Genomic DNA, 17420 nt, shown 5'->3' with positions numbered 1-17420 from the left:
ATTACATGTATAAGATGACACATAAATATTAATGTGTGAGATTCACCTAAGTGAACAGAGAGCGAGGGAGAGAAGGTAGAGAGGAGGAATAAGCTCTCAGATTGTCACGTTTGTAGAGTTGGAACTGTCAATGGATCGAAGAATATGATTTAAAGCTGACAATTTGAGGCAAACTATTTTCAACAGCATTGAAGTAAAAACTGGAAAGAAGGAGTAAACAGTCGCTCATCTGAGATGCTGTAGAAAACCCAGGAGAATCTCAATGGAAAAACTGCTGCAGACAATAAGAGAATTCAGCGTGGCGGCGGGTGTGATATTAACTTACAAACGTCAGTAGTCTTTAGAGAAACACATAGCAACCTGTTAGATAGAAGCTCTCTAGACAACTGCATTTGCTATTGCAACAGAAGGGTGAAATGCCAAGGAATAAACATGATAATCAATACCTGTGTGAGGAAAAGTTTGAAACTCCTGAAGACAAAGAACAGAAGCACCTTGTGGTTTTGGAGAGGAAACTTTAATATTATTAGGCTGTCATTATGTCCTAAGTTAATTTATAATTTTAGCATCCTCCCAGGAAATACACCAACTGATTCCCTCATTCTCAGAACTACTGAAGATGGTTTCTAAATTTCACATGAAAAAATAAACAAGAAGAGCCGAGGAAGCTCAGAACAGGAAAAAACAGGGACGGGATTCTAATGCTATCAGGTTACTGTAAAGCCTTGATAACTAAAAGTGAGGTGGTAGCTCATGAATAGATGGGAAGATTTTTTGCAGGCCTCTCACTGTTGCGGCCTCTCCCGTCGCGGAGCACAGGCTCCGGACGTGCAGGCTCAGCGGCCATGGCTCACGGGCCCAGCCGCTCCGCGGCACGTGGGATCCTCCCGGACCGGGGCACGAACCCGTGTCCCCTGCATCGGCAGGTGGACTCCCAACCACTGCGCCACCAGGGAAGCCCTAGATGGGAAGATTTAAGGAACGGGATAGAGGGCCGTGTGTGTGTGTGTGTGTGTGTGTGTGTGTGTGTGTGTGTGTGTATGATAATCTAGTGTATGATTCACTCCTCAAATCAGTGAAAAGCAGAGAGATGGAATTTTCAATCAATGGTATTAGAAAAAACGAGTAGCCACATGGAATAAAATGAATCCATATATACCGTATACAACAGGATGAATGCCAAATAGATCAAAAATTTAAATGGAGAAATCAAAACTCTAGGTACTAAGATAAAACATAAGCAACTTGCTTTCTAAACTCAGTCTCTAGCTAAGATGCAAAAATCCAGACACTGCAAAAGAAAATATCGATAAATTCTGCTACGTACAATTTTTTTAAAGTCTATATGGCCAAAAAAAAAGCACCAGTGGGAACTGATCCCCACCTCCCTGGATGTGGGCTGTGCGTAGTGACCTCCTCCCAAAGGTGACAGCGTGGACGGGGTGGGGGGGTAAAGAGGGACTTTGCAGAGCAGCCGCTGCCAACCACACCTCAGCCAGGTGATCCAGGCCAACACCACAGCGATCAGCCGTGTTGACGGCGCGTGCAACGCGCCGAGGGGACGGGATGAGGGCCCTCCACCTCTGTGGTCTCCCTGCAAAACCCAGGACCCCAGTCTAATCCTGAGAAAAACATCAGGCAAATCCCAGACAAGGGTGTGCCTACAAAATTCCTGGTCAGTCCTCCTCAAACGGCCAAGGTCATCCAAAACAAGGACAGTCTGAGAAACCGTCACAGCCCAGAGGAGCTAAGGAGACAGGATGACTGATGTCATATGGGGTCCTGGGTGGGGTCCTGGGACAGAGAAAGGGCATTAAATGAAAACTAAGGAAACCCAAAATAGAAAAGCCGCGTTAACCCTTCTCTGTTTCCTTCCCTCAGAAAATAGCCTTCATGGTAGCGCTGGGCCTGGTGACGACGGAGCATCTGGAAGGTGAGGACCCTTGTGGTGGAGCTGGGCCTGGCCCGCGGGACGGGGGTGGGGTGGGTGGGTTGCTGAAGTGGCATCAGACGGAAGCAGTGGGTCTCGGATTCCCGGTCAGATGGCAGCGCCCGGGTGTGACCCACCTTCTGCGCGGTTGGTGCCAAGTGCCAGGTGGCCGTCGCAGAGACCAAGGCGCCCGCCCGCCCCCCCAGCTTGTCACTGCGCACAAAACCCACAGCGTCTGTTGGGGGGACCTTGTGCATTCCCTGCCCCCAAGTTGGAGGCAGCACAGCGACGTGATAAGAGCAAGGCGCCCAGCTCGGCCGTCACTAACTACTCAGGCTTGGGCAAGTCACCCAGCTCCTCTGGGCCTCGGTTTCTCTGTCTGTGAAGTGAGATAATAACCCACCCTTCCTCCTGGGATTGTTGTAAAGAACCAAGAGGAGTGCCCAGCACCACCTCCCCTGCTGTCGAACTGGTCCACGGGCTCTGTCTGCCCCCAAACCCATCGGCGGAAATCATTTGAGCAGACAGACAGGAAACCATTTGAGCAGACAGGTCAGCGTGATACTACGGGTGCTGTTTGACTTTACCGATAGGAGCGATCACAAGTGAGCTCTGTGCACCGTCCTAGAATCTAAGGGCCTGGAAAGCATGGAAACCAACCTTCTGGTTGCACTGGGGAAGCTGGGGCCACAGAAGTGGCTTCTCTTGCTCAAGGCCCCGCAGCCAGTTAGTATCAGGCCCAGGCTGGAGTCCGGGTCTCCTGACTCCCAGCTCAGGGTGTCTTCCACAATTCTGACCTCACCGCTGAAGATATTTTATAAAGTGAAGACATCCCTACACCCCAAGTAAATCTGGATTCGGGAAGGAAAACTAACTTGCTTTTCCTCCTTAAAATCGAGGAAAGGAAGGGAATGAACTGAATCTCCCAGTGCCCGAGGCACTTACGGGCTTTAATCGCAGGTGGAGGTTCTCTCCATCGCAGCAGGTGAGTAACTGAAGCCCGGGGAAGGGAAGGGGCCCGGGGAGCCCACACAGCTCGCCGGGGCCCCCCGTGCACAGCTGAGTCCAACGTGCCCAGGAGGTGGGTCCAGGCCTTTCCACGGCCTCCCCCCTTTGCATTCCCTGGGTCTGACTCGCTCCCCGGCGGCAGCTGGGGTGCACATGTGGGTGGAGAGGGACAGGGGTGGGGCCCAGCCACCCAGACCCCCAGGCTCCCCTGAGCTGGCCCCAGTGGGCAAGTCTCGTCGGAGCGGCCTCTGCTCGTGGCCCCCTGCCTTCTGCTGTGCGGGGCTGGAAGGGGTTCTCTGAACTTTCCATCTGAATGTCTGAGTCCTCCTGCTTGAACTTGAGTGTAAGGAATCCAGCTGTGCTTGGCGGCCTTGGAGAGCTATTTATGCTCTGCCTTTGGGGCCATGGAGGCAGCCTGGGGCAGTGCGACTGGCCTGCACGTCCGTGTTCAAGTCCTGGCCGTGCTGCTTACAGCTGGGTGACCTTGGCCAGGCTCCTTCCCCACTCTGAACCTCAGTCTCTTCATCTACAACGAGAGGAAAACCACATCTTCAGACTTCGCAGGGGTGTCGTGGCGACTGAGATAAGAGCACGCTGTGAATACATTTGGGAATGTTATGATTTTTACAGATCACCCTCATTGTGAAAACTCTCCTCCCTCTCGCCCGTGATACCCTAAATACTTATTTATTTGGACCCTATCTTTTCCCAAAGAGGGTCTGAGGTGCCTTACAGGAAACAGACGAATAATACTGAAACAGTTTCAAAGAAGAAATCAGGCCCAAGAGACAGAGATTCGGAAAGAATGTCAAAACAGCTACACACAGAGAGACCGGGCCCGCCTGGCAGTCAAAGCAAAGGAAGAAAAGGAAAATGAGGAGGGGGAGAGAAAACCCAGCTCTCGAGCTGCACGAGGCCCACCACGCCGGGCCCGTCAGGAGGACGCGTGCCTGGCGTCCTGGGGGTCAGGCTGCCGAACAGAGGCTGCACCTGCCCTTCCCAGGAGCCCGGAGTCCCACCCTGCAGCTCAGCCAGGCCAGCGTCCGGCCAGCGGGCATCTGCTGTCCCCAGGGTCCCACGAGAGACATCCCCGGGCCGGAGGACGGCACGCGGGGCCTTGCTGAGAGCAGGTGCCTGGATTCTGGGTACCTCCCACCCTCCCACCCGTCAGTCCTTCAGCCTGGGGCCGGCAGGTCTGTCGTGCCTCGGCGTGAGCGATTCCGGGGGCACCCGCCCGCCCGGGGCCACTCTGGGGCGCGCACACTGGGCAGAGAGGCTGCAGGGCAGGAAGGGATGGTGGCGCCCGGGGTTTGCAGAGGAGGCATCCAGGGTCCCGGGGCAGGAAGATGCCAGTAACTGCTGCATCTGTGCCTTTCCAGAAATCCAGAGCAAGCGCCAGGAGCGGAAGAGGAGAAGCACAGCAAACCCTGCCTACAGCGGCCTCCTAGAGACAGAGGTGAGGGACCCGTCGTCTCCACACCAGGGCGGCAGGGGGGGGGGCTCCCCTGGGCTGGCCTCCCTCACCTGCCCCTCCAGGGATTAGAGTTAAGGGAGTGCCATCAATAATTCTTTCTTTGCCTCCTGGGCTCAGAAGCAGTTGAGAGGCAGATGCAGAGGATCGGGATGTCGGTGGGGCTCCTCACCTAGGCTGCCCCGGGGGCCGGGGGGGGAGGGGTTCGTGAGCGTCTCACCCTGATGACCCGGCGTGAGGTCTGGTCGCGGGCAGTGCTGGCCGCCTGGGCTTCCCGGGACCACTCGGGCCCAACTGTGGAGCCCGGCCGGCTGGGCGGAGCTCATGACTTGGCGAGCCGAGAAGTGAGGCCACAGAGGGAAAGGCCCGGAAGGGGCTGGGCCGCGTGAGGATGGCTCCTTGGCTCCCCCGGGGAGGAGTGGAGCGGGAGGAGAGAAGGGAGCGGCCGTGACTCCAGCTGACTTCGCTCCGCGTGGAGGCGCGAGGCCAGGAACAGGAGACGTGGCCTGGCGTGGCCGGCCTGCCCTCCTCCCGATGCACTGAGCCCAGCCCCGCTGCACACGGCGGGACCCGAGCTCCGAGACTGCTCCCTCATGCTGGGCGGCGTGCGCTTTCCCCGGTTAGCCGGAACTGCCAAAATAGGGCAGTAAAGCGAACTCCAAGGCAGGGGATTCCCTCCCAACCCAAATCCCGTGCAGACTGCCCGCGCACCCGGGCCCGCTGCGGCCCTGAAAGGAGATGATGAGAGTAACCGAACACCAGCCAGTGGTGCAGTGTCAGGACTTAAAGGTGCCTTCCAGGGAGCGCCTTGGCCCCCTCCCATCAGCACGTTCCCAGGGAGGAATCCAGAATGAGATCGTCTTGCCTTTGCAAAGTCAAGTCCAAACTTCTGGGCTAAAGTCCAGATGCCATCTCCCAGAAGCCGGCTCTGCAGAGGCTGCCAGCGGCCTTTCCCAGATGCTCTGGGCTTTCCTAGGGAAAACTCCCTGGAATCTCCCCCTAGAATGGAAGCCATTGCCTGAAGGCCCTGAAGGCCCCGAAGGCCCCAAAGTCGGGCAGCCCCCCGACATGGAGCCACGTCTGCAGAGGCCAGCAAGACTGCAGGGCCCGGACGAGGGTCACCGAAATGCCGTGCTCGCGTCCCCTGGGGTGTTCATCAGCCTGGACCAGTGGTCCCAGATCTATGGCTCCCGAACTGGTCCTCACTGGGAGGGGGGCTCCCGTGGGTGGCCCTGTGGGGACAGCCCACCTGTGTCTGCGTCGCCTGGCTCCCCGGCCCGCCCGCCTGTCCTTGCTTGTACTGTCCCCTGCTCGGAGAACACACGTGTTTATAGCCCTCACTTCCTCCCCAATTGTCTGAGCAAGCCGCGTCCTGAGACAGGGCCCCAGGTGCTGGGCCCATTTGTGAGGGTCACGGAGCCGTTTCTGCATCTCCACCCAAGGAGACGGTGTGTCCTCTGCACAGTACGGGCGCTGTCCCTGCGTTGTGCTCTCTGATGGAAGCATCCCCTGCTCTGTGGGCCTGGCCGTGACCTCTTCTCCGAAGCCTGTGGCCACGGCCAGAGACGACCTGATGAGCGAATCAAGAGCCGATGCAAAGCCCTGTGACCTTGAGCCCTGGACACATGTAGCCCAGGAGCAGCCCTTCCGCGGGTCCCTCCCTTGGCCCTGAACGTGGCCCAATCACGTTGAGAGAGTTGGGTTTACAGCCTATCACCCAAGTCTGGAACCATCTTCTTGCCATAGCCAAAGCCATGTCGAACCACCAAAGTCTGAACCCACGTGGCCTGTGCTTGCTAAAGCCCAGGACTAAAGCCACCTTCTGGAACATACCAGGAACTTCCATCTACCCATGATGTTTGGGGCACCAGGGGCCACTCTTTGTTGTCAGGCTTCCTGGAACTCAACGCCGAGAAGTGGGGTTTAGCGAGCCAGTCCATAATACACCTCACTTCCACACCTGACCCCAGAACCAGCTGAGAAGGAAGATACAGGAGGGGCACAGATGGACAGCCACACGTCAGCTTTGTTACTGATTTGCCCCTAAGCGTCCTTCCTGAATGAGGCAGATGTGCCCCCGGGGAGCGGGGATGGAGCCGTCGGGCAGAGCCTTCGCTGGCTTTTGCCCTGGCCGACCTGTCTCTCCCCCTCCCCACGCCCCTGTGTCTGTACTGGCTCTGCCTCTGGCCGTGGGTGTCCGGCTGGAGTCCGGAGCGCAGGATCGGGAGCCTGTCCTGGGTGAGCCCTGGGCGGGGTCAGTGTCGCCGAGGAGGGCTCCCCACGATATGGTGGTTTGCTTTGGTTTTCTGTCCCCTGCAGAGGAAGCGGCTGGCGTCCAACTATCTCAACACCCCCCTGTTCCTCACAGCAAGAGGTAAGCGCTTCTCCCGCAGGGCAGCTGTGGGGCTGGGCTGGGCCACACCTCCCTCCACCGGCAGAGGCCCGGCTACCCAGCCTGCCCTGTCCGCGGCAGCGGCCACCTAGCTGCTGACGGGCGGGTGGCGCGTCACAGCTCACCAGGCCCTCTGCGCCGTGGCCGCGCTTGTCCTCACGCACCACGTGACCTCCCTGGGCCTTGGTTTGCCGATCTATATAAAAAGGGCCCGTGACAGGAGGGGTGAACATGGCAGCACTTTGTAAACTGTCGAGTGCTGTGTACACGCAGGAACCGTTTCTCCCACCGGATGGTATGATTTCCAGAAATGAGAAAGAAAACTATTTTTTGTGATCATTAAAACGTGGTTTGGCATCACTCGGTAGAATGGAAGTGGGTTATGGCTGAAGACGAGTTGGCAGTAAGTCACGCTGAGGGATCCCTGGGCGATGCTTCCCTCCGCGGGACAGCTCACTGCTGCCATGCGCCTCAGGGAGCTCCGGGGCCACCATGAACCTATCTCTGGGTGTGTCCTGGCCACGACTGGGGCAGAGAGACCTTTACTTCCACGGTGCCCTGGATGAAAACCCAGGTGTCACTGGGGCCTGTGATACTCCCATCAGGCCCTGGGTGAGGACCCAGGAGTCACTGGGGCCTGTGACACTCCCATCAGGCCCTGGGCGAGGACCCAGGAGTCACTGGGGCCTGTGATACTCCCATCAGGCCCTGCGTGAGGACCCAGGAGTCACTGGGGCCTGTGACACTCCCATCAGGCCCTGGGCGAGGACCCAGGAGTCACTGGGGCCTGTGATACTCCCATCATGCTCCTTTCACACTGGGCCTCGTGGACTCCAGTCCTGATCGGTGCCCCTCCCGTGCCCTCTAACATGCTCTCCACCCTTCTTCCCTGTGCTAGCCAATGAGGACCCCTGCTGGAAGGTACGTGTCCCCTGGTCTTCACGCCTGGTTGTGGGGGGGGGGGGCGTGCTTTCCATACAGTCCAGGTAGGGTCACTCCTGGCAAGGGGCGCGGGACCCCAGCTCCCTGGAGTGGAGCTGAGGGCCTCGGGCTCCGTCCTCGGTGCCGAGGGCTTTGTACAACACCAGTCCACTTTTTAGCCTGCCCGGCAGAGTTGGACATCACCACGGGGCTCAGCCCGCAGGTTCGAGCAGGAGCCCTCCGGACGCAGGGCCACGGGGAGCCACGAAGGCCTGAATGGAAGCAGCCGATGCTGGGTGCCAGTGTGCTCTGTCAGGCCTTGCTGTGTGACCCCCGGGCAGAGCTGGTCCTCTCTGGTCCTCATTCCCTACCTCATAAGGGACTGGACTTGGGTCTCGGGGTCTCACCTCACGCGCCCACATTTCAATGATCGTGCGAGACCCCAGCTCACCGTGCGTGCACCACGTGCCCGCTTCTCAGGATGCTGGCTGGTCATGACCTCGTTTGTGGGCGCGGCTTCAGGGTTTATTTTCAGTGTCTTTCTTTACTAAGGTTCAGATCTAATTGTAAAAGACATTCCCGGTCCCTACGTGCCTGTAACAGTCAAACCGCTAAAAAGCACCACGTGATGAAACTCCCGTTAGGCCGTGTCGTTTGCAGCCATAACCCTGCAGCGTCGCAGACCGGTGCCGTCGCGGGCAGCCTTTGTCTGCGGCCACCCTGTAGCTGTAGGCCGGCCCAGGCGTGGGGACAGGAGGTGCCTCGAGCCCGAGTCCTGCCGCACGGAGCCCCCAGACCTGGAGGGGTGCTGGCTTTGAGGCAGGAGACCCGGACGCTGCCGGTTTCCAGGCCTGTGCCCCCTTGGTCATCACCCCTCCTCCTCCCCTTCCCGGGCCGCTGAGAACGCTGGCGGAAGAGCTGGGTCCCGGGCAGGTCCTGCACCCCTCCCCCCAACTCCCAGCCCGGCTGAGCCGCCTCCCACCCTCCCGTCTCTTCCAGAGCGAGATCACCCACGATGAGCACTGTACTGCCTGCAAGCGAGGGGCCAACCTGCAGCCCTGCGGTACCTGCCCAGGGGCCTACCACCTCAGCTGCCTGGATCCGCCCCTCAAGACGGCACCCAAGGGTGTGTGGGTGTGCCCCAAGTGCCAGCAGAAGGTACGGGAGGCCGTGTCCCTGGGGAACGGCCGCGCCCTCACCCTCACCATCTCCCGGAACCGCAGGGCCCCCCTTCACCGGGCACAGTGTCTGAGGCCGCTCAGACCGTCTCTGCTTCCTGGGTCGTTCCCCCCCGTGAGCAGAGACGGGGAGGGCCACGGAGGGGTGAGGAGAGGAGCTGGGTGAAGAACAGGGCTTCGCAACTTGGGCACAGTTGACGTTTGGCCCAGGATAATCCATTGTGGGGGCTGTCCCGTGCACTGCGGGGTGTTCAGCAGCGCCCCTGGCTCCTCCACCCACGAGATGCCAATGGCAGCCCCCATCATGGCCGTCTCAGACGCTGCCGGTTGAGGGCCACGGGCGTAGCGTGAGCAGAGGTTCCCTCTGCAGCTGTCTGACTTCACGACTCCAGATTTCCTGGGGAAGAACCGAAATCACAACACAAACCACAGAAAACAGTGCCGGTTAGCACGCTTGATCTCACTGGTAACGACGCGCAAATGAAAAGCCATCAAATTAGCAAAAACGGCAACACTCCCTTCTGGTGATGATGCGGTGAAGTGGGCGCTCTTACGTGTTGCTTTAAAGATGTGTACACTTTAAACCTGGCGTCTTGCTCTGGGGAATAGAGTCTAAGGAAATAGTTCTACACAGGTAAAGTTCTGTGCAAAAGGAAGCCCCTCGGCCTTTCTTTATAGAAGGGAAAAGAAGGAAACAGCCTGGCTTCCCCCGGGAGTTGGTGGAATAGATTCCAGCGCTTTACTCAGTGAGACGTGGTCATTGAAAATGAGTTTTTACAAGGATTTTGCGAGTCTTTGGGATTTGTTCACTATGTGGGATTACGTTTTATGGTGTTTTTTGTTTGTTGTTGTTGTTGTTTTTTGCAGTGCACGGGCCTCTCACTGCTGTGGCCTCTCCCGCCGCGGAGCACAGGCTCCGGACGCGCAGGCTCAGAGGCCACGGCTCACGGGCCCAGCCGCTCCGCGGCACGTGGGATCTTCCTGGACCGGGGCACGAACCCACGTCCCCTGCATCGGCAGGCGGACTCTCAACCACTGAGCCACCAGGGAAGCCGGGATTACATTTTTAAAAAATAAAAATAGGACTTTCCCTGGCGGTCCAGTGGTTAAGACTCCACGCTTCCACCGCAGGGAGCGCGGGTTTGATCCCTCGTTGGGAAAAAGCCACATGCCATGTGGTGCAGGCAAAAATAAATAAATAAAAACAGAAAACAGGTTTTATAGCTGCTGTATAGTTTGATCATCAGGCGTCTGAGAAAAAAACAGTGTGTGGAGTAATAAAAACCTGGGAGAAAATACGGGTGTTTGGCTGGGTGGTGGGGAAGTGTCAGTGTTTTTAAAAGTAGGCTTTTCTACAGAATGTATTACCTGCAAAATCACTGGGGAGTCATCTTTTTCTCAAAAAACCCAACTCTCGTGAGTGCCTGTCACTCGGGGTTTTGTGGGGACCTAGGGAGAGGGTGGCTGTGACAGCCCAGGGAGCTCGTCCCCCGCCAGCCTGGGTTACACAGCCAGGGCGTGGCGGGCCCCGGGCCGTCCGCTGGCTCAGCTCCCCGTCTGCCCTCCAGGCCTTAAAGAAAGACGAAGGTGTGCCCTGGACTGGCATGCTGGCTATTGTGCACTCCTACGTCACCCACAAGACAGGTAAGACACCCTCGGGAGCTGGGAAAGGGCAGCGATTCCCTTTTGTCCAACCCCGCCCCTAGACCGCTGGCCTCACTTCGGGCCCAGCAGAGGCTGTTCTGGGCCACGATCCCTGGGACTAGTCCTGTGTGCGGGGCACTTACTGCGGGGATGGAGTTCCAGCCCCCGCGCGTCCAGCGAGAGCCACCGGCCTCTGCGGGAGGACGTGGCCAGGATGACCTACAGGCATGGGCCTAGGCTGCTTTCTGCGTGTCCCGCTCAGCCGCGGCCCAGCGCCTGCTGGCCTGCAGCTCCCTGTGGGGCCTGGTCTTCTCTTTCGCAGTCAAAGAAGCGGAGAAGCAGAAGCTGCTGCAGAGGGGCGGTGCGCTGCAGGGCGAGCGCCGGCGGCTGCAGGAGCGGGGCCGGCGCCTGGCTTCGGCGGTGAAGGTGCGCAGGGCCGGGCTGTGGGGTCCGCCCGTAGAACCACAGGAGGTAGAGCCAGAGCGCCCCGGTCTGGTTGCTGAGGCCCCAGGAGAAGACGGACTCACCACCATCACTTCGCAAGTCAGTGGGTGGAGAAGGCAGCCGTGTGACCCGTTCGGCAAATAGTTATCGAGCAGTTGAGCATCTGGCTCTGCTCCTTCTCAGCTCTGTGACCTCAGCAAGGCTCTGACCGTCTCTGAACCTCAGTTTCTTCTTGTATAAAGTGAACACAGTGATTTCTTCTCTGTAGAGGGGTGATAAACAAGATGATGATAATGGTGGTGATGATGGCGGTGATGGTGGAGGTGATGGTGATGATGGTGGTGATGGTGATGATGGAGGTGATGGTGATGATGGAGGTGATGGTGATGATGGAGGTGGTGGTGATGATGGTGATGATTGAGGTGATGGTGATGATGGAGGTGATGGTGGAGATGGTGGTGATGGTGATGGTGATGATGGAGGTGATGGTGATGGTGGTGAGGATGGTGAAGATGATGGAGGTGATGGTGATGATGGTGGTGATGATAATGGAGGTGATGGAGGTGATGATGGAGGTGATGGTGATTGAGGTGGTGGTGATGATGGTGATGATGGAGGTGATGGTGGAGATGGTGGTGATGATGGTGATGATGATGGAGGTGATGGTGATGATGGCGGTGGTGATGATAATGGAGGTGATGATGATGGAGGTGATGGTGATGATTGAGGTGGTGGTGATGATGGTGATGATGGTGATGATTGAGGTGGTGGTGATGATGGTGGTGATGATAATGGAGGTGATGATGATGGAGATGATGATGGAGGTGATGGTGATGATGGAGGTGATGGTGATGATGATTGAAGTGGTGGTGATGGTGATGGTGGTGATATTGGTGATGATGATTGAGGTGATGGTGATGATGGAGGTGATGGTGGAGATGGTGATGATGGTGGTGATGATGGTGATGATGGTGATGATGATGGAGGTGATAGTGATGATGGAGGTGATGGTGATGATGATGGAGGTGATGGTGATGATGATTGAGGTGGTGGTGATGGTGGTGATGGTGGTGATGATGGAGGTGATGGTGATGGTGGTGATGATTGAGGTGGTGGTGATGGAGGTGATGGTGGTGATGATGGTGATGGTGGTGATGATGGAGGTGATGGTGGTGATGATGGTGATGATGATGGTGATGATGGTGATGATGATGGTGATGATGGAGGTGATGGTGATGATGGTGGTGATGATAATGGAGGTGATGATGGAGGTGATGGTGATGATGGAGGTGATGGTGATGATTGAGGTGGTGGTGATGATGGTGGTGATGTTGGTGATGATGATTGAGGTGATGGTGATGGTGGAGATGGTGGTGATGATGGAGGTGATGGTGATGATGATAGAGGTGATGGTGATGGTGGTGATGGAGGTGATGGTGGTGATGATGGTGATGATGGAGGTGATGGTGATGATGGAGGTGATGGTGATGATTATTGAGGTGGTGGTGATGATGATTGAGGTGGTGGTGATGATGGTGGTGATGATAATGGAGGTGATGATGATGGAGGTGATGATGGAGGTGATGGTGATGATGGAGGTGATGGTGATGATGATTGAAGTGGTGGTGATGGTGATGGTGGTGATATTGGTGATGATGATTGAGGTGATGGTGATGATGGAGGTGATGGTGGAGATGGTGATGATGGTGGTGATGATGGTGATGATGGTGATGATGATGGAGGTGATAGTGATGATGGAGGTGATGGTGATGATGATGGAGGTGATGGTGATGATGATTGAGGTGGTGGTGATGGTGGTGATGATGATGATGGAGGTGATGGTGATGGTGGTGATGATTGAGGTGGTGGTGATGGAGGTGATGGTGGTGATGATGGTGATGGTGGTGATGATGGAGGTGATGGTGGTGATGATGGTGATGATGATGGTGATGATGGTGATGATGATGGTGATGATGGAGGTGATGGTGATGATGGTGGTGATGATAATGGAGGTGATGATGGAGGTGATGGTGATGATGGAGGTGATGGTGATGATTGAGGTGGTGGTGATGATGGTGGTGATGTTGGTGATGATGATTGAGGTGATGGTGATGGTGGTGATGATGGTGATGATGGAGGTGATGGTGATGATGATGGAGGTGATGGTGATGGTGGTGATGGAGGTGATGGTGGTGATGATGGTGATGATGGAGGTGATGGTGGTGATGATGGAGGTGATGGTGATGATTATTGAGGTGGTGGTGATGATGATTGAGGTGGTGGTGATGATGGTGGTGATGATGGTGATGATGATTGAGGTGATGGTGATGATGGAGGTGATGGTGATGGTGATGAGATGGAGATGGTGGTGATGGAGGTGATGGTGGTGATGATGGTGATGGTGGTGATGATGGAGGTGATGTGATGATGGTGGTGATGATGATGGAGGTGATGGAGGTGATGGTGGTGATGATGGAGGTGATGATGGAGGTGATGGTGATGATGGAGATGGTGGTGATGGTGGTGATGATGATGGAGGTGATGGTGATGATGGAGATGGTGGTGATGGTGGTGATGATGATGGAGGTGATGGTGATGGTGGTGATGGAGGTGATGGTGGTGATGATGGAGGTGATGATGGAGGTGTTGTTGGTAACAGCAACCGGTAAAACCCTTTAAATGTAGTATCCCATTTCATCCTCTCCATAACTCTATGAAGAGGCTCTGTGATTATTCTTAGAGTCTGGGACGCAGACTTAAGGAGCTTATCTGCCCAGGCAGCAAATAATTAAAACTCTAACTTGAGGCGTCAGTTCTTAACCACTTCGCTGTGTCACCATGATATGTACAAGGCTAGAAAAAGCCGTGAACACAGCGGGCAAGAGGAAGAGCAGAAAAGTGGCCAGCGGCCTGAAGGCCTTCTACAGGGCTGCACCTGAGCCAAGACAGGCTTGGCGCTTCCTGCAGCAGCAGAGGCAGATGTGGTCAGCTAGGCAGCCTCACAACCACGAGGCAGAGCGTTCCCACATTCCTGCACGAGCACATCCTTTCCAGCCCTGAATGTTTGAAACAAACTTTTCCTGTGGGTCTGGCTGCCGTTTAATTCCATTTTTCGCTTCTGCCTGGGGTGCGTGAGGCCCTCTTCCTGGTTTCCTTCAGCCTCTGCGGTGGAAGGGAGGGGCTTTCCGAGAAAGCGCTGAGGGGTGGCTGCCCCGGGTGCCTTGTGTCACTGAATTCTGAGACCCTTCTCTCTGACGCCCTCCCCCTGACAGAAATGCCTGGAGCTTAAGACGAGCCTGCTGGCCCAGCAGAGGGTCGCCCAGTCGTCCCTGGACCGCCTGAGGGCCCTCCTGAGACTGATACACGGCGGCGAGCAGATGCTTCAGGTCACCATGACGACCACCAGCCCCGCCCCGCTGCTGGCCGGGCCCTGGACCAAGCCCTCAGCAGCGGCCATGCACTCTGCCCTCCAGCACCCCCCGGGGCACAACTGACCCCAAGGGACCCGTCTTCGTACCCACGGAAAGTCACTGGGACCCTGCTCGCAAGACCTGAGGGTTCTGTCAGCCTTAATTCATAAACACTATGAATTTCAGACAAAAACAAAACCAGAGACAGGAAAGAAGGGAGAAGAAGCTGAGCGAGGGTCCTAGAGCCGGGATGGGTGGGGATGGAGTCCTGCGCCCTTCGGGTCACATGGGACGCCCGGAAGCCAGGTTGGGGCACAGAGTCGGCTCCCTGCTGTTGGGGGGCTGCCCGGGCCTCCGGCTTCTGGACACAGCCGTCTCCTCGGCCTCGTGCCACCCCCGCGGGAGAGAGAAGGGCCGAGGTGCCCTGCGGGAGGGGAGCCGAGGACACGACGTAGCCAAGTAGTAGAGCTAGTTAGGGCGAGAGGCGGGTAGCAAATCTAGGTAGACTCAGCCGCCCGCCCTCACGGGGCGTCGGGCTCACACCAGGCCTTGCAGAACGCCCGACCCCTGTTGTCTGTTATCAGCGTTCAGAGTCGCAGCTGTTTAACTTGAAGGAAGCGCCCCAGGGGACGCTGCTGCGGCCCAGCCAGGCCTCCGTCTGCCCACTGGCCTCGGGGGCGCCCTCGCCCCGCGCCTCCCTCCTCTGCTGACTTTTTGGACTCACCTTGCCCTCGATGTCTTTTTCTCATGGAGTTGCTGGGCGAGAGGTGGAGCTGCAGCCACGCCAGGGAGGCGTTTGGCACGTTTTCTAATTTGGGTTGAATCGTTCCACTTAACGACTGAAGCCTTTTCTTTCCTCCTTCTGAAGAGCCGATAAAGTATTCCATTCCTCTTTTCTTGCCAGTACAGACACTATGCCAAAAAATAACTTTACATTTTTGTATGGCGTTTTTATTGTGAGATATTTAATGTGAAGGGGACACTTGGTGACTTTTCCTGCTCTCCGTGGTCTCTGCTGCCCGGGATGAACGGAAAACCCCTCGGGCAGGGGAGCTGCCAAGCTGGAGGGACCCCCGAGGGTTTTTTAAGAAGTGGGGGGAGGGGGAGGAAGAGGGGGCGGTGGCCTCGGGAGACTGCAGGGTCCCTCCCTCTTGCCGTCTCCACGAGAGCGAAGGGTGCCCGCTGCCCTGCATCCGGGATGGGCCATGCGGGCTTGTCACACCCACTGGCCTCTCCAGTCCCGAGGGACTTAGCACAACAGGATGAGCATCCGGGAGCCACAGGACTCCCACCCCCAGCCCATCACGTGGTGCCGCATTGCATTGAACACACGTGGCCCCAGACACGCATGCACGCACGCTGCCAGGTGCAGAGCAAGGAGGCTGGCCGCAACCCCGCAGACTGTCACGGTCCCTCCTGTCAATTTCACGACTCCGGGAGAAACTGTGCTGTACGATACAGATCTATTTTAATACACTTAACACTGGGTTGAACAAGATTTTTATATTCTTTTATTGATGAACAAAGTGAACTGTAAGACACACGTCTTATATATTGGTTACTCTAGACGCCAATCTAGTATTATGCATTACTGCGTGGCTTGCGACGTAAATGTCTTCAGGTTCCTTTTTTTGTTGGTTTGTTTTTCTTCTTGGATGGATTGAATTAAATTTTTTTTAAAAAATGTAACGGGAAGATATGAAAGGTTGGACCCGGGAGGGGTAGCTGCCAATGTGTCTTGAGACTTAGTTTTTTGGACCAGGGAGGACCGTCCGATGGATAGTGGGACTAGAGAAGAAGTGTTTGTCTTAAATATGCCGATGTAGTTTTCCTTCTGTACGATGCATTAAACTCGATGGATGATTTCAAAGCCCTGTGGTTTGTTTCCTTGCCTTCAACAGAGAGGCCTCTGGGAGCACATGGGGCAGGGAGGTGGGAGTTGGAGAGGTTGAAAACCAGGCTCCTGCCTCCCGATCAGGTCCCCACCCCAAGGGAGGGAGAGAGGAGAGAGCTCTGGGGCGCCCTCCACGCACAGATGCCCCAGCCCCGGGAGGTGCAGGCGCACCTGTGAGGGCCAGGATTGATGGTTGCAAGTACCAGAACCCAGGCCGGGTGTTGTGTGGAGCCCACACAACCTCTCAGCATCGATGTGACCGCTTTCTCTGCCTCCGGGCAGTACCAAGCTCCCACAACCGCCCTGGGCCGTAGTCAGACTGGGAAGCCGGACCCCCCCTCATCCTTGCTCCAGACATTGTGCAGAGGCCTCTGCTTGGCCCAGCTGGGAGAGGAGCCCACCGCTGGACCAGCTGTGGCCAGAGAATGGGATTGGGTACAAAGTGACGGCCCCCTGGAGCCCCCAGTGGGGGTCCTGTCCCACCCCCCCCACAGGCCCAGGTAACAGAGTCGGCCTGCTCCAGCTTTTCTGCCTGATCACTGAACGCCGTGGAGCCCGGATCTGTGCTCCCTCCACTCCTGAATTCTCACTGGCCTTGTCCAGCCTCCTGGCTTTCTGTCTGTGCCGGTGGCTCCCCGGCCCTCATCCCCAGCCCTGACCTCTGCCGTGGACTCGAGCTGCCCACGGCCAGCCCCACTGATGTCAGCAGACATCTCAAACGGCTCAGTCTCCACCGGGCCAACCCCTCCCTCACCTACCCCATCCTGGGGGGATTCAGCCTTCCTAAGATGTGGGCTGGCCCTCCACCCCTGGCCACTGGCCATCTGTCAGCTGTGCCCTCAGAATATTAGCAGGATGTGCCCATGTCTCACCACCCACACCACCACCTGGATCCCAGCCATCCTCTCCCCTGGATTACCACATGGTCACCTTCCCCTTCCCCCGGCAGCCAGTGTGACGGCACCTCTATTAAACCCCTGCTATCCCTCCTTGCTCAGCAGAAGCTGAAGTCCCCAAGGCCACAGGACCTGCCTCCTCTGACCCCTTCGGCTTCCCTTCCTGCTCTGCTCCACCTTCATGGCTCTGTTCCAGCCACGTGGCCTCCGGGTGCTTCTTGGAACCCACTGG

At 56.8% G+C, this 17420-nt stretch overlaps 1 protein-coding gene across 5 annotated transcripts in view; it reads left to right on the top strand.

The window, feature by feature from the left end:
* Nucleotides 1-16268, top strand: part of PHF21B (PHD finger protein 21B) — a 208763-nt gene extending 192495 nt beyond the window's left edge. For 4 of the 5 annotated variants that reach the window (XM_067010372.1, XM_067010375.1, XM_059080965.2 and 1 more), the window contains 8 exons: nt 1882-1933; nt 4318-4394; nt 6729-6783; nt 7700-7722; nt 8722-8880; nt 10469-10544; nt 10867-10970; nt 14261-16268. In XM_067010372.1, the coding sequence (XP_066866473.1) occupies nt 1882-1933; nt 4318-4394; nt 6729-6783; nt 7700-7722; nt 8722-8880; nt 10469-10544; nt 10867-10970; nt 14261-14482 (768 nt within the window). In that variant the 3' untranslated portion in view covers nt 14483-16268. Of the gene's footprint in view, nt 1-1881; nt 1934-4317; nt 4395-6728; nt 6784-7699; nt 7723-8721; nt 8881-10468; nt 10545-10866; nt 11143-14260 lie in introns of all 5 variants that reach the window. The other variant, XM_067010374.1, reaches the window with a different exon arrangement.
* The last annotated feature ends 1152 nt before the right edge of the window (nt 16269-17420 follow it).

This window comes from Kogia breviceps, chromosome 12, assembly GCF_026419965.1.
Source record: "Kogia breviceps isolate mKogBre1 chromosome 12, mKogBre1 haplotype 1, whole genome shotgun sequence".
NCBI classification, from domain to species: Eukaryota; Metazoa; Chordata; class Mammalia; order Artiodactyla; family Physeteridae; genus Kogia; species Kogia breviceps.
Note: the sequence above shows the minus strand (reverse complement) of the source record. Positions and strands in the feature narration are given on the sequence as shown.